Raw genomic sequence first — 23,585 nt, forward strand, 5'->3', positions numbered from 1 at the left:
GCAAACAACCTTGTGAAATAGGATGGGCAGATAGAAAGTCACTGTCCCAAACTCATTTATTGAACCCTATGGTTAACTATGGCTCTTCCTGGTCCAAGTAGAATTCATTGTGCTTCAGGCATATTAAACCCAGACACAGTTGAAGTGCAAATCAATGGCTGTCCCATTTGTATTTTTAACCAGCTTGTTGATAAATCTGTCCTGAGAGGAGGAGGAGGAGGAGGAGGAGGAGGAGGAGGAGGAGGAGGAGGAGGAGGAGGAGGAGGAGGAGGAGGAAGAGGAGGAGGAGGAGGAGGAGGGGGGGAGGAGGAGGAGGAGGAGGAGGAGGAGGAGGAGGAAGAGGAGGAGGAGGAGGAATAATCTAGATACCATACCTATTTTTGGTGTTATGTAACAATTTGGATGGAAATCAAGAACTGGTTTTTAGTGTTTGACTTCATTATCAACAACAACAAAGTCATAGATGCTTTAGCAGATTTTAGACTTTTGCCCTCCTTGAATTTATAACTAAAATCTAGCAGATTTGAGGAAAGTTTATGTTCTGATTTTAAAAAAACTAGTAACAATTCATCTGAAACAACTTACTACATAAGTAATCTTACAGATAACTAAGTGCATGTTCTATTTCTGGTCTTTTCTCAGGAAACTCTACAGCAGTGGTTCCCAAACTTTTTCAGTCCACTGCCCCCTTGGTGCTACAAACTCATCTTCGGTGCCCCCCACCCAGGGGTGGGATTCAAATTTCTGTGGGTGTGGCCTAATTTGAGGGTGTGGCTCGCTGGTCACGTGACTGGGTAGGTGTGGTTCGGTGGTCATGTGACTGGGTGGGCATGGCCAGGTGACTGGCAAACAAGTGGTCCTCACTTAATGGCTGATTGTTTCGCAAGTGTTCTAATTTATGACTGGCCTCCCCAGAGATACTTGACCTGTTTTTGGAGTTTTGACATCCATGCACACACATACACACACACTCCCTTCTAACCCTGCTGGAGCAGGTCATTGGACTAGAATCGGCAAAGCATCTCTGATTAAATTCTAGTAGTGAATAAACTCTAATCAGAGATATTTTTGCTGATTCTTGTTGATTTGTTTTATTTGTATCTCTTTATTTTATGTTGCTGAATTGCATTGACATGTGTGTCCCTTCTTCTGCACAACCCAGAAGCTTTTGTGATTCTTTGCAGCAAAAATTACCGACTTCTGGCTTTGCTCTACTTTTCAAACATGCCGCCACTGCCGCGTTTTAGGTGCCGGCCCCGCAGGTCCACCTCATTGAGCCCACTGCACTGGAGGGACTTGCCCAAGCAAGTCAAGTCAATGGGGTGAGCCTAAGAGAGGGAAAGAGAGAGAGAGAGAAAAGAAAGAAAAAGAGAGAAGGAGGAAAAGAAAGAGAAAAGGGAAAGAAAGAAAAAGGGACAAAGAAAGGGGAGATGGATGGAAGGGACAGAAAGAAAAAGAAATAAAGGAGGGAGCGAGGGAGGGAAGGAGGAGAAAGATAATGAAATATCTATTCTAGTCCCATCACCTGCTCCAGCAGGGTTAGAAGGGAGTGTGTGTGTGTGTATGTTCTTCTTGTAATTTATCAGTACATTTTGGTTTTGCCTTCTTCAAAACTGGCACTGTAATACATTGGGGAAAAGTAATTTTTAGGGTGGAAATCTGGTCCAATGGATCCTGTTTAAAGCCTCAACAAAATGTGAGAGTTTCCTGATAGTCTTGACCATGTTTCGCCCACAAAACCTTTAATAGAAGCCAAAGATGTTTCAATGTGCTGGCAAAGATGTTTCAATGTGGAAAAGGGCCTCAGTCTAAACTAGGCCTCACTTCAATCTGATGCATTAGGTCTCGGTCTCTCTCTCTCTTCCTCCCTCCCAGATTGGCTTTGCTCTACTGTCCCAATCTGCCTGTGGGGCTGGCACTTCGAACATGGATGGATAGATGGATGGATGGATAGAGAGAGAGACACACACACAGAGAGAGACAGGTAGGTAGGTAGATAGATTGGTAGGTAGGTAGGTAGGTAGGTAGGTAGGTAGGTAGGCAGGCAGGCAGGCAGGCAGGCAGACCTTTTGGATGAATGTATGGATAGGTAGGTAGGTAGGTAGGTAGATAGATAGATAGATAGATAGATAGATTGGTAGATAAGTAAGTAGGTAGATAGATCTATATTGGTAGGTAGGTAGGTAGCGTAAAGATGGGCGGGCAGGTAGGTAGGCAGACCTTTTGGATGGATGGATGGATGGATGGATGGATGGATGGATGGATGGATGGATGGATAGATAGATAGATAGATAGATAGATAGATAGATAGATAGATAGATAGATAGATAGATAGATAGATAGATAGATAGATAGATAGATAGATAGATAGACAGATAGACCTATATTGGTAGATAGGTAGGTAGGTAGGCAGAAAGACATGCAGGCAGGTAGGTAGGAAGGCAGGAAGGCAGACCTTTTGGATGTATGCATGTATGGATGGATGGACAGACAGACAGACAGACAGAAAGAATGTGACAGCGGCGGCACTTTGGGAAAGTAGAGCAAAGCCAGAGTGGGAATTGAAGTCCACACAAGTTGCCAAGGTTGAGAAACACAACCTGAATATATCAACCCAGCCATTCTAGTTAGGGTTTAGCATGCTGTTTGATTCCGGCTTAGTCAATAAACCATGGTTAAGATCTTCCTGCTCCTTAATGCAGCTGCCCCTCTGCCCCTTCTCTAGCCCCCTGCCCCAGTTCTTTCTTTGGCATCCAATTTTGCAATGCCAACCTCCCTGGGACAGCAATGCGGCCAACTTGACCTTCTTTGCTTTGACCCAAGCTCCACTTCCATCGGGCCAAGCAAGGGGAGGTGCTCTGCACATGCTCAGAGTGTTATGTTTGGAGAATAATGGAGACCAGACATCTGACCAGTGACTTCAAACTCTTTAATAACAGTAGATAGAACAGAACAGAGCAAGGCTATGGGCAGCAGTAACCCTTTTATAGGGTTGGCTGCTACCCTATTAACCAATAATAAGTGCATAAGGTCCAAACCAATAACCAATAGGAAGTGTCCTAAGTTTGGCCAATCAGGGGCTTTTATGAACCAATCCTTGTTTGCTGTTCAATGACCAATCAAATGTGCAGGCTTCCAAAACCTACTTTGCATTTGGGCTTTATTTACTTTATTCATTCACAACACCCCTCCCCCTTGGGTTCCGTTTGAGTGGAGCTGTAACAAAATCTTCAAGGTAGACAGGCCGTTTGGTCTGTCTGGATTATTTCCGTGGCTCCACCGGGCTTGTTCTCAAGTCCGGTTCCGGTGGAGCGTTTGGATGATCTTTATTAAGTTCCGTTTCGCTGCACGGTGATTCCGTGCTGCTTCCGTTGTTGTTGTCTCCGCCAATCAGTGTTTCTTCGGGGTTTCGCAGTTCGGTTTCCCCCGTGTTCAAGTCCCATGGAAAAGTCAACTCCCTCCCCGCTTCAATCCCCGGTACTTCGCTGGGCCGTAGGTTTTCCGTTGGCCTGCTATCCGTCGTATCGAAGTCAATTTCCTCGATATTTCCTCCCCCCTCAGTTGGTGAACCCGGGGAGCCTTGGGCGCTGGGTAGTAATCTCGAACGGAGTTGGTCTATGTGGCGTTTCCACACCCTCCCATTGTCTGTTAGCAGGCGGTAAGATTTAGGCCCAGTGAGGTGGGTAATGGTTGCGGGTATCCATAAAGGGTCGCCGGAGAAATTTTTGGCAAAGATTAAATCGCCTACCTTAAATTCCCGGCATTTGCTGCTGGAGCCGAAAGGCTTTTCGGGTGTGTATGCGGGGTGGAGCCGGTCGAGGTGCGATCGTAGTTTCCGCCCCATAAGAAGTTTGGCGGGCGTTTTGTTGGTAACGCTGTGGGGCGTGATGTGCTGCAACAATAAAATCCGATTGATTTTCTCATCGATGTTTCCAAATTCCATTTTGTGGAGGGTCTTTTTTACAAACTGTACCATGCGCTCTGCACGCCCGTTCACCACAGGGTGCGCGGGCGAGGTCAGCGCATGGCGGATGCCCCGGTCAGCAAGATATTGTTCAAATGGTAATGCTGTGAACTGTGGGCCATTATCCGAGACGAGGACGTCCGGAAAACCATGTGTGGCAAATAACCTGTTTAATTTGTTGATAACTGAGTCCGTTGTAGTTGTGCTCATTTGATGGATCTTGAGCCAATTTGAATAGGCATCGACTGTAATAAGGAAAGTGTGCCCTTTTGTAGGCCCCGCAAAGTCAATATGGATACGGGACCATGGTCCTCTCGGAGTTTCCCATTCGGTTGGGCTTGCTTTAGGTGGGGCGTTGCTGACGCCTTGGCAACGTTGACAAGTAGCGACCCAGGCCTCGATTCTTTTATTGATTCCCGGCCACCAGGCGTAGCTCCGTGCGAGTGCTTTCATCTGCACAATGCCCGGATGTCCGTCGTGCAATACCGCTAAAACAGTTCGTTGCAGTTTGCTCGGGATTACGACTCTATCGCCCCACAAGATGCAGCCCTTTTGAGAAAACAGTTCGGTTTGGCGTGCTTTAAACGGCGCCCATTCAGGTGATAGCTGTTCTGTTGGCCAACCACGCTCAACCCAGCGTAGGAGGTGTTGCAAGACCGGATCTCGTTTTGTCTCGAGGGCAATGTCTCTCGCCGTCAATGGCGGCGCGTGTAGAGTCTCAATTTGCAACGTTGTGATGGTTGGGGCTGGATCTTCAACCGATTCTGGAAGCGGTGTTCTGCTCAATCCATCAGCGTGGAGAATTGATTTCCCCGGGCAGTGTTGCAAGGTGTAATTGTACGCCGCCAAGAATTCAGACCAGCGGGTCATTCTGGGGGACAATATATACGGGGTTGGTTTATTACCCGCAATAATCCCCAGTAGTGGTTTATGATCAGTAATTATTGTAAACGCACGCCCATACACATATTCATGAAACCTTTTAACTGCCGCCACAATAGCTAAACCTTCTTTATCCAGCTGACTATAATTTCTTTCAGCTTTAGCTAAAGTTCGTGAAAAAAATGCGACGGGAGCTTCTGCTCCGTTCGGTAATACATGGGCTAGGATTGCTCCAACCCCAAAAGGTGAGGCGTCACAAGTAATAGTTAACAGCAGAGTCTCGTTGTACTGCATAAGTACAGAATCAGAAGTTAGCAATTTCTTTACTTGTTGGAAAGCGTTTTGTTCACGTTGTCCCCAAACCCACGTTGCTTTTTTGTCTAAGAGTCTATGTAATGGTTCAGCTACGGTTGCTTTATTGGGTAAAAAGACGTTATAGAAATTGATAAGTCCAAGGAACGCCTGTAGATCTGCCTTGTTCCTTGGAGTGGGGGCCTTCTTAATTGCCTTTAATTTGTCCTCAGTGGGATGGATTCCTTGACTGTCCAGGAGGTATCCCAAAAACTCCACCCTTTTGGTACATAACTGGCATTTATTTTTTTTAACTTTGAGGCCTGCGTTTTGGAACCTTTGTAAAACTATGCGGAGTCGTTTTTCTAGAATGTCTCTGTTCGGGGCGGCGATGAGCACATCGTCGAAATACGGTACGACCCCTCTTATTCCTTGTAACAGCCTTTCCATTAAGCTCTGAAAAATTCCTGGAGCGACGCTCACCCCGAACTGGAGCCGGTTGCATTTAAATGCGCCCCTATGCGTGATGATAGTTTGCGCCTCCGCGGTGGCCGGATCTACAGGCAATTGTTGATATGTCTGGGCTAGGTCTAGTTTAGCGAAAACTTTCCCGCCACCCAGGGAATGGAGCAGGTGTTGCACTACCGGCACTGGATACGCACTTTGCTGGAGTGCGTGGTTTAGGGTGGCCCAGTAGTCTCCGCAAATTCTCAGTGACCCATCAGGCTTGATAGGCGTCACTATTGGGGTTTCCCATCGGGCGTGGTCGGTGGGTTCCAGCATGCCCTGTTCTATTAGTTTATCGAGTTGTTCATCGATTTTAGGTTTCAGGCCGAACGGCACCCGACGCGGCTTAAGGCGGATGGGTGCTACCTCGGGGTTCAAGTTAAATGAGATCGGGGTCCCCTTGTACTTGCCTAGTCCGTTCGCGAAAACATCTTGGAATTCTTGCACGAGGGCTTCCTCCCAATCGTTGCTCTCGGCACGGTGGACTCCGGCTACTGTGATTCCAAGCGGTCTGAACCATTGAAGGCCTAAAAGACTAGGCCGGTCACGGTCCACGACAGTCAGTGGCAGTGCGACGGTGCGGTCCTTGAAAGAGACCTGGAATCGGCGGGACCCGACAACGGGAATTCGGTTACCCTGGTAATCTTTGAGGATAACCCTTTGAGGGTTTAGGTCTTGGCGGCGAATCGTCGGAATGAGCTGTTGAAGTGTCTTCCAGGACACCATCGAGAGGGATGATCCTGAGTCCACCTCCATTACACAAGGTTTGTTTTCGATAGCGACCTCTACTCGGATTTTCCCGGCATCAAGGGATGTAACGTGGCCTATGGTAATTGTGTGGTGGGTCTCTTCCCGCCTGGTTTCTTCCCGCCTGGTGGAAGTGGTGGACGGTTTGTTTCTGTAGGAGTGGCTTCCCCATTGGTGATTCAGTTCGTCTCGGGGTGTGCCGAAGAATCCTGAAGACTGGTATTCGGCCTGTCGGGGTTTGGAGTTTTGTTTGCTTCTGCAAACCTTTGCGATGTGACCTCTTTTCCGCAAACGCGGCAGAGTGCGTCGAGGAATTTGCAGCTGGATCGGGTGATTCGCCCCACATCCTGCACAAGGTCGAGATGAGGGTTGTGTGAACTGGTCTCGTCCGTTCGGAGTCGGTTGACCTCTTCCTCATCGCTTTCTGATGGGGATTCTAGGTCCTCGTGGTGAGTCGATACCGGGTGTCTCTCTGAGCGAGGCGAGGTATCTTTGGCGAGTTGACGTAGTGGTGCGTTGGTGCGGCGCATTCGGGCTGCCGACTTTTTGGTCGCCTCCGCTGCAGTGGCTTCTTTGAGGGCATCGGTGAGACTGATGTCCCCCTTAGCCATAATTTTGCTCTGGATCGTGCCGTCTTCTAGGCCCAGAACCAGGCGGTCTCGGAGGGCTTCTTCTAAATCGGAGAATCCGCAGAGGCCTCCAAGGTTGCGGAGATCTGCGATGTAGTTGGCAAGGCTTTCACCTTTCCGTTGGTCCCTCTGGTAATATTTGTGTCTTCTGACTAAGGTTGGCACGGTGGGCGCGTAGTGAGCCCGTATTAAAGGCTCGAGGACGTCCCAGTCCATCTCTTTTACTTCGGCTGGCTTGGCAAGTGATTTTGCCATTTTAAACACGGTAGGCCCGCAGTGAGTTAGAAATATAGCTCTTTTTTTGCCGGTTGTTGCATCTTTCAAATTGTTGGTCTCCAGAAACATCTGGAACCTATCCATGTACGATTCCCAGTCTTCGGTTTCTGGGTTGAATGGAGCGGGTGGTACGGCACCGCTGGCCATGTTGCCGTTGATGGTGCGTGTTCAACCACGTGCTCTGTTGGTTGCTCTGTAGATCAGTCAGCTCTTCGGTCTCCGTATCCCACCTTTGTCGCCAGTGTTATGTTTGGAGAATAATGGAGACCAGACATCTGACCAGTGACTTCAAACTCTTTAATAACAGTAGATAGAACAGAACAGAGCAAGGCTATGGGCAGCAGTAACCCTTTTATAGGGTTGGCTGCTACCCTATTAACCAATAATAAGTGCATAAGGTCCAAACCAATAACCAATAGGAAGTGTCCTAAGTTTGGCCAATCAGGGGCTTTTATGAACCAATCCTTGTTTGCTGTTCAAGGACCAATCAAATGTGCAGGCTTCCAAAACCTACTTTGCATTTGGGCTTTATTTACTTTATTCATTCACAACACAGAGACTCCCAACTTTGGGGAAGCGCTCCGCCCATCTTTATGCTCCACCTGGGAGGAGGAAGGCGTGCGGAAGCAGGTGGAGGGAATGTCGGAGGTGGAGGGCTCGTTCTGAAGAATCAGGCTGCAGAGGGAGGCTAGGTTCTAGGTCTGGGCCGGCCACATAGAGCCAAACCGAACCGAGCCACGTGCCTTGGAGAGCCGCAGTTGCACCCACCCGCATCCTGCGTGCAAGCCCAGCTGGCTGGAGAGGCGGAGGCCGGGCAGGCGCTGTGTGCTCCCTTGTTCTCCTCCGGGGAAGGAGGCCCTAACACTGGACCACCCACCCCTTCCACTGCGCGCCTTGGGAGGGTTTTGCTTTTGGGCCTTCTGGTGCACCTCCACCACTTCCACCGGAGACGGCAGCCTGCAAGCTCAGGCGCCCCCTTTCTGCCACCTCCCACCTCTCCCCCCCAGGCTTGGCAAAGCTCGCCGTGCGTAGGTTCCGCATTTGAGGCGCCGGCTACAGAGCGATGAAAGAGTCAATGGGCTGCGTGGCCAGCAGTCAGTGAGCCTGCGGGGCCGGCACCTTGAACGCCCCCCTGCCACCTCTTAGCGCCCCCTTGCCTCTTAGCTCCCCCCTAAGGCATCCCACTGCCCCCCAGGGGGCGGTACCACCAACTTTGGGAACCACTACTCTACAGTATCTATTTAGTCTCTGTAGCCCATCATTTTTATAATATGCATGATTTCAAGACAAAGCAGGACTTATCATAGCACCTTTTTCCACTCCATATTTTGCAACCACAATTCTTCCTGTTCTGCAGTGAAATCAAGGAGTGGCAATAAGCAAGATGAAACCTGGGCATAAACATTGCAATCAATAATAATACTCAATAACTATGGAATATTATAATAAATAAACATTTAATAAACAGCCAGCAACATAAATAATGCATAAATATAAAATAAAACACTGATGCAATAGAATCATCTATAGTTCATTTAATTCTTAATAAGATATCCTTAATCTTTTTAAAAGCTTAAAGATTTGGTTTTTCTTTTGCAATATCTAATGCAGGCAATTTTCCATAGCAAAATGCTTTACAGTCCCAAATTCATGCAGCTCCATTGAATGACTCTGCTGCCCTCTAATGCACTGCCTGAAAACTTATAAGTAAGAAGTGGATTTTTGTTTGTAAGCAATAAATGTTATTAAAAGACCTAAGCCTTAGTGAGCTGCCACTCATTTCATCATATGCACAGAGGACTAGTTGGTGTGGCAGTTTGGTTATGTAGTTGCAAGTTACAATTGTAATGCATTAAAACACCGTTCTGTCTGTTGAGATTTTCAAAGGTTGCTGAAAACTTTTCATTTATGGAACTTAAACTATTTCAATGGTACTGTGATATTCTTTTCTAAAAAAATCACTTTGGGATTTGCCATGGAGAGCTTAGAATTGCTTTAGAATTGGTTTCAATCCTGATCTCAAACTTGTGTATATTGATTCTTTTATGAAAAATTTGTCCCATGTGTCCTTTGCAGAATCCAAAGGGGCATTGTTTGGCAAATGATGGTATATAATACACTGGAGGAAGAGCAGGAAAATATGCCTCTAATCCTGTGAGTGTACTTGCTGGGGCCTGTAATAATAGCGCTGTTGTGAGGGCAAAGTAGACATCTGAGTTTTATAGGATCTGGTTCCCATATTGGCATCATTGTCCTCCTGTAACTTGTGGCTTTTGGAACCTGCTTCAGATTTGGTGATTGTGTGCAAATATGGGCCTTCCATTCACTATCTGAGAAAGGGCAGAGTCATCTTGTATGGGCTGCAGCTTAGTAAGAATGGGATTGAATGGCTTAAGAGCTAAGAATGCAAATAACCAGCTATCTGCAAGCAGTGTAAATCCTTCCATTCCCCACCAGTCAGAGATGAAGAAGCTTCTTGGATGAGAAGTGAAACACCTTCAAAGAAAAACCAGAAATCCCAGTTGCCCCTTGAAAAAGCACCTTTGGGACAACCATGACCTGGATGACTGAGAATCTCCACAGACGCTTAACATCTAAGTTGTAGGCAACCACTAATGAAGTTCTGTTGGCGGTCAATCTTTTCTCCCTTGGAACTGATTTGACAATAGATGACAGAAACAGAATAACAGAATACCACTACTTTTCATCTACAGCTCACAGAATTACAAGCAGAATATCAAGATAATATCATATTTATTTTAGTTAAGCACAAAGATTGTATTATTGTTCTCTATTGTTAAAGATGTAGCTTGTGAAATATTTTTTTGTGGTTGCTTCAGGACTTCCACAAAGTGCTCAATATGCAATATGTGCACTTTCAGAGTAAAATCTTTTGTTGAATAAAAAACCTGTAGATTTAAGATCTGAGAAAATATCAGACCAAAGCATATACATTTAGTAAATAAATATATATTCTACATTATCTAAATTCTAAGGTAAAAATAAATATTTAAAGCAATTATATACAATGAAGTATCTACAAACATTTTTTTAAATTATTTCGTTACACACAGAAATAATTAGCTCTATGAAAATAATTCAGTGAGCAAAGTGACTCTTTTGGATCCATTTCTCAATTCCATGAAATAGTTGCAGTTGCTTGAATATTTGTCATGGATGCTTCAAAGCTTCCGACAAGACTTCTAGGCCTTTGACAAGTCTTCTAAGCATTTATTAATGTACAAAGGGTATTTTTACAGAGATAGCTAGCAAAATGGTTTGGAATTTAAGTCAATCCTTCCTAAAAAAGAAGAATAGGCAAGAACGCACACATAAACACACACAAACACACACAGAAAAAACTCCTATCTTCCCCACATTGTCAACCTATACTTCTAATTTTACTTGAAATTAATACTAAAGATTTCTACCACTAGCCCACTATGAATTTGTGCCAGTGATACATGGTTGTAAGTATTGTATACTTAAATGTGCATGTATGTCTATAGTATGCCAGAAACAACACTCCAAAAAAGGCTAAGACAGGGACAGAAAATACATTAATATTAATTTAATTAATAACTACTGATTAAAATAAAATAACATAAAGCAATGTTATACATAGATGATCTCATGCCTGGCTACAATATCCAAGCTAAGCAAAAATAATCAAGTATCTATACATAAGGTCAATGCAACTGATCAAGGGTAGATTGAAAAAAGCACAGAAGTGTAACAACTCACAGGCTTATATATAAGAACAAATATCTCAGATTTAATGAAGAGCTAATGATTTTACTGAGAACAAGTGGGATAGTCATCAGAAAAAAAATTGAATCAGTTGTTTGGAATCTAAAAAATAGAAAGAATCCAATCTGTGAACAAAATCCTAGAATACAGATACTCCTTGACTTGCAACCACAATTGAATCGAAGTGTCAGTTGCTAAGTAACACAATTGCTAGTTAAGTTTTGCCTCATTTTATGACCTTTTTTGTCATAGTTGTTAAATGATTCACTGTAGCTGTTTAATTAGTAACATGGTTATTAAGTGAATCTGGCCTCCCCATTGATTTCCATTGTCAGAAGGTTGCAAAAGGAGATCACATGACCCTGGAATACTGCAATCATCATAAATATGTGCCAGTTGCCAAGCATCCAAATTTGGATCATGTGGCCATGGGGATGCTGCAACACTTATAAGTGTGAAAAACGATCATGTCACTTTTTTCACTGCCATTGTTAACTTCAAACAGTCACTACATAAATGGTTATAAGTTGAGGACGATATCTATAAATAAATGTAAAGGAATGCCTAAGATTTAGTAGGGAAGCCACATAGTACTTTAAGAGACAAAGTTTTCAGGACCTTGGAGAGGTTAGTTCAAGCTAAACATTGCAAGCACTAAAACTCAGGGATACTGTAACTGATTGTCCAAAGCTACTGAGTTTCCCAATGAAAAGTAAAGTATCATAAATAGAAAGAACTCTATAATCTCGCTTGACAAATGCATTGGATAATAAGAATTAAGAAATGGAAAGCTATTTTTTAATGTAAAAAATCACTTATTTCTAATTTAACATACATAGTTGATAACACCAATTTAGGACTCTTGGGTTCCAGAAGCTCTGAGTATCAACTTTATAATCCTATGGAGCCAAGAACAGTGTCCCATTTTTTAAAATTACTTACATATACTGCTTGATAGTATGCTGGTCCCAAAGTAGTGTCTCTTTCAGGCTGGCTAAATTTTATAAGTGTCCCATCTTCAGCCTCTTCATAACCAAATGCTTGCCCTTGGGAAGGAATAGATGGAGCCTCTGACTTTCGAAAATATTTGATACAGCCTGCAATTTTCTGTGGAAATAAACACAATATTATTAGTTCGTTTACAACACATACTTCTAACCATAAATCATATTACAAGATTGTAGGATACTTGATGGTCACTTTCGTGGCATACCAGATTCAGAGAGCACTCACAGTTCAATCCTGAGCTACAAATATTTTCTTCTATTAATAATACAAGATTGGAATTTATTTTACAAAGGAACATCAAATTACACAACTGAATTTCATCACAAAGAGAACAGGGTATATTTAGCTTTGAACTATAGTTCTTTAATATAAAAATATCATTTATTTTCCATTACATTTCATCCACATTTTCTGAACCTCAACAGCCCAATTTAAGGGAAGAACTTTTCTTAATGAATTTGAAATATATTTTTGCAGATTTTTCAGAGATCAATTGGTAGTAATCCCTTTTAATACCATCCTTTCTATCAAAGGATAGAGTTATCTTTTGTCTGATGCTTCTTTTACCTGAGTGATTCCTTGGATAGTGAGGAATTTTCTTAGCTGAAACCAATGGTTTATCTATTCCATAGAAAGAACTATAGACAAGGTACAAGAATAGGAGAAACAAAAGAATAGGAGAAACAATAGGACAGGGACGGTAGGCACGTTGGTGCGCTTATGCACGCCCCCTACAGACCTCTTAGGAAAGGGGTGAGGTCAATAGTAGACAGTCTAAGGTTAAAGTTTTTGGGGTTTGGGGAAGAAACTACAGAGTCAGGTAGAGTATTCCAGACATTGACCACTCTATTGCTGAAGTTGTATTTCCTGCAATCAAGTTTGGTGCGGTTTACTTTGAGTTTGTATCTATTGTGTGCTCTTGTGTTGTTATGGTTGAAGCTGAAGTATTCACTGACAGGTAGGACATTGCAATGTATGATTTTATATACCATGCTTAAGTCAGACCGAAGACGGCATAATTCAAGGTTTTCTAGTTCTAGAATTTCAAGTCTGGTGGCATAAGGTATTCTACAACGAGTAGAGGAGTGGAGAACTCTTCTTGTGAAATATTTCTGGACTTTCTCAATTGTGCTAATATCAGATACGTAATGTGGATTCCAGACTGATGAACTGTATTCGAGTATTGGTCTAGCAAATGTTTTGTATGCTCTGGTTAGTAGTGTGATATTACCAGAGAAAAAGCTACGTAGGATTAGGTTAACAACTCTTAATGCCTTTTTGGCTATGTAGTTGCAGTGGGCTCTAGCACTTAGATCATTAGAGGTGAGTATTCCAAGGTCCTTTACAGAGCTTGGGTCATCAACAATTTCTTGATTATTCAGCTTGTATTTTATTTTCTGATTTTTTTTGCCAATATGTAAGACAGAGCATTTATTTGTTGAGATTTGAAGTTGCCATTTGTTTGACCATTCTGATACATAGTCAAGATCTTTTTGTAGAGTTCTATTGCCACTGCTGACAAGAATTGGGAATTTTATAAGTTAGTTGGTTAGAGGTAACCACGGAAAACGTAATAGGTGAATTTGATTTCTTTCATGTTAGAAGATTGTGACTTCTAGTTTTGCCTTAAGTACAAAACCAACTGAATAACTGTGGCCCACTCACTCTCTTACTCAGCTCTAGGAAGAAGGTAATGGAAAACCACTTCTGAAATCTTGCCAAATCTAGACAGTTATCAACACTGACTTAATGGCACAATAAATCAACAAATCTGCTTTTTACAGAACTTAGCTTCTGTGTTTCCTTTTAAAGGCTATAGTAACTGAGTTTCTGAACAGTAAGCCTGATACTTCACCTTTGATGGTCATGTTCAATGTCTTCTCTCCATTTCAATAATATATTTCATTTAGTGCTTTATATTTCTTCACACTGTTCCAGATTTTCAGAGAGTTCACTATTTAATTACCTCCCAAAAGATTCAATATCAAGCATTTTCTTTAAATTTTCTAAAAATGTAGATTAACTATTTTGTTAATTGTCACAGCCGCATGTGTTATGTTTGCTCTATTACATGTCCAGTTGTGCCCTGAATTCAACATAATCGTTTGGAAATTAGCTTGGAAAACTGGAGATGATGTCTTTTATTGCCAAAATGTACCAGTTGTAGAAGGCCTTGTAAGATACTGCATGCAAACTTACTACCATCTTTACCTATAAAGAACATTTACCTATAAAAATGGGCCCTCTTGATTATATCCCATTAGTCTACCTTTCATAAATTACTTAATGTTTGTTTGTTTATCATACATATAAACAACCTAAGGATTCCGGGTGGCTTACAAGATAAAATATACAGTAATAAAAGTTCAAAAATGAATAAAAAACAAAATAAAATAAAATTAACCAAACCAAACTATAGAGATGGAATGAAGACCTCTGTAGAGATCCTCCTATAGAGGGTTGCAACTGTATACCAGCAAAGCTAGGGGGGAAGTTCCCCGTCTATGACTTCTACATTTTTAATGAGTCTTTTTTGAAGTTATAATTGGGGATTTTGTCGTTGGGATGATTTTTGTGTGGACGTGAGACAAAAGTCAATCATATTGTGGTCACTGTTGGAAAAGGGTTCTTTAATTTGTATTCCATAAATTGAATTCAAACTATTACAGAAGATGAGATCGAGGCAGTTGTTAAGCCTAGTATTGTTGGTTACTAGTTGTTCCGGTCCCAGATTTGTTACAGCATTGTAGAAGGTTGCATGTATGGGCTCAGTTGTACATTCATTTAGGGTCCAGTTAATATGAGGTCGATTGAAGTCACCAAGAAAGATAAAAGCATGTGGGCAGGATGTTGCCCATGTTAGTAGTGTATTTAGCTTGTTTACATGTTCATTGTCATAATCAGGGGATCTGTAACATAGTAAGAACCAAAATGTGATATTTAAGGTCAGTTCACAGATAATGAACTGCAAGCTCTTGGGTAACTTGGATGTTTTTTAGATGTAAGGACTTTTTATAGAAGATAGCAACACCACCTCCTCTACAGATTTCACGATCGGATCAGTAGACATGATAGTCTCTTACTGAGGTAATGGGTCAGGGAGAGATGCATTGAACCATGTTTCACAGACAAATATGATGTCGAATTTAGCCATATTTAGTAAGAGGAGAAATTCAGGTATTTAATTCACAAGGCTTCTTGCATTGAGTAGCTTGCATTTAAGACCAGTTGTAGTTTGAATTGAGGTATTTGGGGGTGTGTATGCAAGAGATGAACAAAAATCAGACAAGTATCTATTACATATCGATTACATAAGTATCTATTACACATTTCCATACAATATAGGCTCCAAAGTGCTTACATTTGCAACTCAACAAAACAGAAATTTCCAGAACGTATTGTCTTTTGCAGGACTTTTTTTAGAAAGTACCTGACTCCAGAAAACATTTACATAACAGTTACTATCAGAGTCAACTAATCATATTAAAAAAATAACAATATTCAGTTTTATGTTGCCATACCCGTGCAGAAGGCACTTTCAGTTGTCTTTTTGTCTTACTATCTTCTAGACTCAGTGAAGGAGGTTGACAGTATGTTCCAGGACCAGGTGTATCATTAATTGTAAATGTGAAACGTTTTTCCTTGTTTTGAGGACTTTTGCCTCCTTTAATAGTTTTCTGGAGTTAAAAAAAAAAACAGGAAAATCATCCATAATGCAACAGCAATCATTGGTTATACTGTACTCTCTGTGAACGAAAGAATGAAAGAATGAAAATATGGGTCCTATCATGTGGCTTACACAAACCAAACTTTTAAAAGAAGAAAGAAGGTTGTATTGTTCAGAAATTATGCAAGCTCACTTTTTCCATGACTTTCTAAATGAATACAACAGATTGGATTCACAATATACAATAAATAAATCATAAACCAATCTTACCGATTCCATCTACATAAAAGTTAAAAGTATGAAATATTTTGTCTACATGTCTGACTAAAAATGGAGGATTTTATCTCCTGATCCATTTTAAGGAGCTTTTTCTTAGCGCTAAAAGATTAAAAATGGCTAGTAATTAGAAAATCATTATCTCTTTCATCTATGCCATACCATATGTTCTGATCAGGATCTCAGCATCTGATCTATGTTCCCTCACTAACTAAAGTTCAGTAGGAACTAGAAGATAAAGGACAATGCGTTCATCTTTTTAGGAATAGCTTCTATACAAAGTCTATTTAATTCTCCCTCTGTCAGTTTTTTTGAAGCTAATAAAAAAAAAATCTGGTTATTCAAAAAATGTGTTTGCAGTAGATACTGCAGCTGCTGTTTTTAGTCCCAAGTGCTTTTAACACTGAAGCCTTGTTCTTGTGAATTGGTTTGTTGCTAGTTCAGGGCACTGAGTTTGATTTATTTATTATTTCTTCAGTATCTACAGCCACCCAACTCAACCAAGTAACTCTGGGCAGCTTACAATTCTAATTAAAGGCAAAGGTTTCCCCTGTCCAGTTGTTTCTGATTCTGGCGGGTGGGGAGGGGATGTGCTCATCTCCATTTCTTAGCTAAGAGAGCAGTGCTATCTGAAAACGTTTCTACGGTCATGTGGACAGCATGATTATATGCCAAGGGGCACAGAATGCTTTCCACCAAAGTGGTACCTATACATCTATTCACATTTGCATGCTTTCAAACTGCTAAGTGCACAAGAGCTGGGGCAAATAATGGGAGATCACCCTGTCGCATGGCGCTTGAATCTCAAACCCAGCCTGTCTTTAACCATCAGCCATTGCACCCCTAACAATTCTTATTATTACTTATTAATTCTGCTACTTATTGTTATATGCATTATTGGTATTTGGAATTGTCTAATTGAATTTCTGTTATCTATCTGTAGTTTCATAGTAATGATAAGCTTACAGTAAAGAGTACAAAGATGTTTAAAATAAAGAGTTCCTACGTTTTCATAATCCAACTGTTTTTATTGTACCATTTTAGGATGCAAACCGCTAGGCATTTAGTGCAGGCTGTTAAAAAGTCCTACTGCAGCAAGATATTCAATACCTAGTGAGAAAAAATAATTCTGATTTTGGAGTTGTGCACTAATATTATTCTTTAAACTGGAGAAAGCAATCACATTTAAATCTGTTTTGTACACAACTTAAATCCCAAATATCCTTTGTTTCTAAATAAGACTGACTGTATTATGTTGCCAAACTGATTAACTGTTTTCACAGATGTATTTCAATGGAAAATTTAGGATTAGTAACTAAAACAAAACATTCTTTTTTCCCCAGCATAGATTTTATAGCCACAAGTTAGTGCAGTTCGAAAGTATAAAAAGTAAGATGATTCAGAGCATAATAGATGGACTAATTTAAAAAGTCCTATAAAGTTCTATTCTTTTACAAATTCTAATATCCATCAATTGATCTAATCCAGTCACCTAGCAATAGAGAAAAAAACTTTAGAATAGTTTGGCAACCATTTTAGAAGTGAGAAATTAAAAGCAAGAAATAAAATAATTTTAAAACTCAACTAATTGTCTTTGTTTAGAACTGCCAGTCCAAACAAATCACTCATTTAGAACAGAAATAGAAAAGCCAGATTAAAAATATTTTTGAAGAAATATAAGTTTTCATCTATATCATAAATCCATTTACTATTCCTTGGTATCTTACATCTTTTATATCAGTTTATTGATATGGCTGTACCTGTATTTTATCAATCTCATAAGTTCCTGGCCCCGGAAGATCATCCTCATCATTTTGAGAAATAACTTCAAGCCCACGACTTGCCAGAGAAAGAAATGGAGCATAGCCACCTGAAGGGAAAACAAATACATGTATTTTTCAGATTTTTTTCTGCTTTTTATTCAGCTGTGAATAATATGAAGGACACCTCCCCCCCCAAGTTCTGCTATGCTCCCTCACTGTGGCAAGGGGGTGCTTCTAGGAAGGATGAGTGAAGAATGTTGGCCCATGTATGCTAAGATTATATAATGTCAGAAGGATCACAGTGACACTGTGGCACAGTGCTTACAGTGCAGTACTGCAGGCTACTTCTGCTGACTGCTAGCTTCCTGCAATTTGGCAGTTCAAGTCTCACCAGGCTCAAAGTTGACTCAGCCTTCCATCCTTCCGAGGTCGGTAAAATGAGGACCCAGGTTGTTGGGGGAAAGGGGCTGATTCTGTAAAACTGCTTAGAGAGGATTGTAAAGCAGTATATAAGTCTAAATGCTATTGCTATCACCCAAGATGTGAAGGTCATTCCAGCTGCTCAACTAAAGCAAGGACGTTCTTTCTGAGCAGCAGAAATATAGGAAGATAATGGAAGCAGAATATCATTTTAGTGACAACATAAAAATAATTGCATACAGGATGGGGAAAAGCAGCATCAAACCACACCTGCATTTTATTAAGAAAACCAAATGAAGAGATTGATGATATAATGATGGATGGGGTAATCAAGCTGGATGGTAATCACATGCCACCTAAGATGTTACTGAGGATAAAGAGCTGCGATCTTTTAGAGTGCTAATTCTAAAGGGAAAACCTGTGTGACAAGTGAAATGAACCAACTACAGACTGACCTCTTAGGCACTAGTGAACTGAAAGGGATTGTAATTTGGTCACTTTGTCAGAAAGTCATGCTGTTTGCCATTCATGATATAGAAAGAAATAAAGAATGAACAATGTTGCTTTCATACTCAGCACAAATACAGCAAAGATACACACACACACACACACATACACACAAAGCTACTCAGGTATCCATCTCTATCCAGGCTGTCCAAGTGAAGATATCAAGGGTCTTTCTCAGTGTCTGGAGGCTGTAAATGTCTGGATGGGGGGAAAATGGGTTCCGGTTCAACCAGAGGTAGTATTCAACAGTTCTGGAGAACTGGTAGTGGAAATTTTGAGCAGTTCGAAGAACTGGCAAATACCACCTCTGGCTGGAGATTTTGCAGTATCCTTGCCCTGCCACGCCCACCAAGCCATGCCCACAGAACCAGTAGTAAAAAAAAAATTGAATCCCACCACTGAGTTCAACCCTGCCAAGATTGAGCGCTTGTGGCTTTCTAAAAACAGAATCTTATTATGTCCTTGTAACACTATGAGCTGCACTGGGTTCCAATGTTCTAGGTATAATTCAAGTTAATGATTATGATCTATAAATCCCTACGTAACTTTCTTCAAGACAGGACAAATCATCCTCTCCCTTAAGGAAGCCAATATTACATAAGGACCCAAGCAAAGGTCAGCTTCCCTGACCACTTTCAGGACCCAGGAGGATACCAGGTTTAATAACAGACTGTCAGTCTAACAGCACAAAGAACCCTGTCTCCTTCCTCATGAGTTCAAACTCATTCCAGAATGCATTACAAGATTGGGCCCAAGGCATCTGGATCTAAACAACTTTATCTACCAGATTCCCAAAATATTGTTCAGAGCAGACCTTGGGACTCAGTAGGGACTGGTGTCAGAGTTCCGACGGCTGCCCTAATTAATTAATGAGCATCGAGCCACGCTTCAAAAGAAATCCAATTATTTGTTAGGAGCAATATGTCGGCACTTTTCCCAAGTGCAGTCAGCTTTGCCCTACATAATTTACTGCCCACCCTGTTTCCCCCCTCCTTCCAGGGTGTGTCATAAATCCCATTCTCCAACTGAGCACTTTTGCAGGCTGTAGGAAACACACCTCTCCAGCTGCCTCCGGTAACGTGGGACAAAATCTGGAGAAAGGTAGTCGTGGAATGTGCTTCTGGTCATAGCAACCGAACTGCTCCATCAGATCTCCCACCCCCTCCTTCTTATGGCAACTCAAGAGCAAGCCAGGAATGCTTTACGAGTTGACAACTGGGTCATCCTAAACCATGGTATTGGACACAATCATTGTGGAGAAATATTGAAGTTGTGCTCTTCTTATCACCATGGACAATATAGGGCCTTACCCTCTTTGAACATATTCACTACAATGAGGAAGCCTTCATCTCCTGAAACTACTCAGTAGATCAAAGTGCACCTTGAGATCAGCATACTGATATTGCGTAGAAATGATATGGCCCAAGATCCCAGGTTCCCACCAATCCAAATAGCAGGTAAGACCTTAGCCTGCTTGATTCTCAGGGAAAACTTCAAGCTGTCTCTGATCTCACTGGATCCATCAACCTCTTGAGATAGGCCGATCAAACAGACTATCCTCCTTGCAGAAAGGGGTGAGACCAGTGAGATGAAAGGCAAGAGTGAACTGCATCATTCGCAGCAATGGACTGGTGTTAATGTTTCGAATCATGTTGAAACTGTCTCAAGACAAAAGCCAACCTAGCATGTGATCAACATTATGTCATGTGCCCCCAATAATGTGAAAAAGAGCCATGGTTGCTGTGAAACTCCAGATCTGCCCCAGACTCAGTGTCACTAGGTGGTAGATTGAAATGCCCAAATACTAACATCTTGGGAACTCTAGCACTCGTCCAATGATCGGAGTCCAATAATTCAGTCAGGGCTGATGTTGGTAGCAGCGAAGGCAGTACATCTGCACAGTCCCAACTCTTCCCGTAAGTTAAACTTGACTAGTCATTTTTTACAGGTCCACTAGGCTTTTAGAGGTCTACTGGACCCTGCTTTCTCTCACCTGCATCTTTCTTCCTGTTTAATTAGATGAAATTGGTAAGAATTCTGCTACTTTCCCCTTTTAGTCCAAGTGATTGGAGGAATTGTAACACTATTGTTGTTTTTAACTTGTTGTTTAACTAGATTAAACGAAACTGGTGGTCACACCAGATGGAAAGGCAGCAAGTACGAAGGGGATTCAACGAATGGGGCTCATGAAAAAGGGCTACCAATGGAAACTACTTGTGACCAAACACCTGTCCAGAAAAGAAAAGCCACTGGTGCTTTCTTTCCTAGTATGGGTGATAGAAAAAAAAGGGGAGTCCAAAAGGGGTCATGGTCTGGAGAGAATATTCCACCATTACTTTGATGACAAAGGGGTCAAAATCCAAAAAGAGGTTCCGTAAACTGTGTTGATTTCCAACCACTTTTCCAACCATCTTAAGACTGCAATTCAAAAAAACAACCCTATTTATCCTTCCTGCAGTGCACCCCTTAAGTCTCAATAACATGATTTTGAGCAAATATGTACAAGGACAAAGCATAAAGCTGCAAGCATAAAACATACTTGGTAGTACATGTTAATTTTAAGCTGATTTTTAATCAAGAAGCAAATGGGGGAAATCTATGTAAGAATGTCTTTTACACAGAAGTTGTTAAGAAAAATCTAACATCCCCTGGAAACTGAAAAGAAGAAAGCTCTAATTCAGTCTTTCTCAAACTTGGCAACTTTAATATATATGGAGTTCACCTCCCAGTACAGGACTGCTGTTATAGTCCTTGACCTACAACAGTTCATTTAATGACTGTTCAAAGTTACAACAGCAATGAAAAATGTGACTTACGACCATTTTTCACAGTTACGACCTTTGCAGCATCCCCATGGTCACATGATCAAAATTCGGATGCTTGGTTCACATTTGTGACCGTTGCTGTGTCCCAAGGTCATGTGATCCCCTTTTGCAACCTTCTCACAAGCAAGGGCAACGGGGAAGCCAGATTCACTTAACAACCGGGTTACTAACTTATCCACTGCAGTGATTCACTTAACCATGGTGGCAAGAAAGATTGTAACATGGGGAAAAACTCACTTAACAACAGAATTTTTGATCTCAATTGCAAACGTAAGTCGAGGACTGCCTGTATATCCCAACCAGGGAATTCTGGGACTTGAAACCGAACGTTTCAAAGCTGCCAAGTTTGAGAAACACTGCTCTAAATTCATGGCAGGTGTCGTGGAAATTACTCTCCAGCCCAGAGCGCCAGATACAGACTTGAAATTCAACCAGACTTGAAATTCTAGAACTAGAAAACCTTGAATTACGCCATCTTCGGTCTGATTTAAGCATGGTATATAAAATCATACATTGCAATGTCCTACCTGTCAATGAATACTTCAGCTTCAACCATAACAACACAAGAGCACACAATAGATACAAACTCAAGGTTAACCGCACCAAACTTGATTGCAGGAAATATGACTTCAGCAATAGAGTGGTCAATGTCTGGAATACTCTACCCGACTCTGTAGTTTCTTCCCCAAACCCCAAAAACTTTAACCTTAGACTGTCTACTATTGACCTCACCCCTTTCCTAAGAGGTCTGTAGGGGGCGTGCATAAGCGTACCAACGTGCCTACCATCCCTGTCCTATTGTTTCTCTTATTCTTCTTTTATTTTTCTTATATGTACCCATTTCATGTATTCACAACTATGTATACACTTATACTTATTATCTTGTAAACAATTGGCAAAACAAACAAATAAATAAATAAATAAATAAATAAATAAATAAATAAATAAATAAATAAATAAATAAATAAATAAATAAATAAATAAATACAGTGGAACTACAACTCCCAGGAATCCCTTTGTTCGCGCAGTCTCGACACATTTTAATGCAGGGATCTCCAGCCTTGACAACTTTAAGACTTGTGGACTTCAACTCCCAAAGTGCCTCAGCTAGCAAAGCTGGCTGAGGAGCGCTGGGAGTTGAAGTCCACAAGTCTTAAAGTTGCCAAGTGGATGGCTCCAGCAGTTTGGGAAGACACCGTCGCGTTGCTGGCCTGTGAAGGGCTAAGTTGCAAAGCCCCTCTCCTCACCCACAAGTCCACCCACCCTCCCCGGCCACTACACAATTGGCATGTTACGTAGAGACGCGCCAATTGGGAGGTGGGGGAGAGAAAGGAAGATAACGTTTCGGGCGGGCGTGAAGGCAAGGTTCGTTTTCCGTCTGCCCGCCGCTCACCTCGGATCTGCCTGTTCTGGGAAGGCAAGTCGTAGCAGCCGGGGCCTAGGTGGGGGCTCGTGCAGCCCACTGTCAGAGGGAAGCAGCGGGGAGCCCGGTCGTACATGCCGCCGGCTCGCGAGCAGCAGGCGCCGCTGTCGCCACGGCTACCGCGCGGCCCACGCGCCGCCGCCGGGCCAGCCCGAAAACCAGCCCCGCCCCCTCGAGACGGTTAGTTTCGGCCCGCGGGAGGCGGGGAGGGGGCCTTTATGGCTTCCTCGCTCGGAGTAGCCCGCCGACTGCCTTCGCGCCCCTTTTTGGGGAGATTAGTCGACGGCGATAGGCGGCCTCTAATGTCGCCGTACCTCATGGATGCTGCATCTTACTAAGAAGGTGAAGGGCTGCCCAAGGCGGGTAGTCGTTGGCTTACAACAGATCCTTTAGCGACCGTTCAAAGTGAAGTTACAATGGCACTGGAAAAAAAAGCGACTTTTTTCACACTTATGACCGTCGCAGTATCCCCATAGTCACGTGATTTACATTTGGATTTTTGACAATTGGTTCGTATTTATGAGTTGCCAGTGTCCTGGGGTCGTGTGATCCATCTTTTGCAACCTTGTGACAGGCAGAGTCAATGGGGAAGCCAGATTCACTAAACGTTACTGACTTATGACTATTTTTCACACTTATGACTATTTTTC

General features: G+C 42.2%; 1 protein-coding gene across 1 annotated transcript in view; it reads right to left on the minus strand.

Annotated features, from left to right (window-relative positions):
• The window catches only part of STPG2 (sperm tail PG-rich repeat containing 2), a 200,233-nt gene extending 177,143 nt beyond the window's left edge, over positions 1 to 23,090 (minus strand). Inside the window, exons 1-4 of the mRNA XM_026672615.2 lie at positions 22,906 to 23,090; positions 17,758 to 17,867; positions 15,576 to 15,731; positions 11,989 to 12,153 (exon numbers count right to left, since the gene is read on the minus strand). Coding sequence (XP_026528400.2) covers positions 11,989 to 12,153; positions 15,576 to 15,731; positions 17,758 to 17,867; positions 22,906 to 23,011 — 537 coding nt within the window. The 5' untranslated portion in view covers positions 23,012 to 23,090. The remainder of the gene's footprint in view (positions 1 to 11,988; positions 12,154 to 15,575; positions 15,732 to 17,757; positions 17,868 to 22,905) is intronic.
• Between the last annotated feature and the right edge of the window lie 495 nt (positions 23,091 to 23,585).

This window comes from Notechis scutatus, chromosome 4 (assembly GCF_049901735.1).
Source record: "Notechis scutatus isolate UNSWTSFEM ecotype Mainland chromosome 4, rNotScu1.2, whole genome shotgun sequence".
Classification (NCBI taxonomy): domain Eukaryota; kingdom Metazoa; phylum Chordata; class Lepidosauria; order Squamata; family Elapidae; genus Notechis; species Notechis scutatus.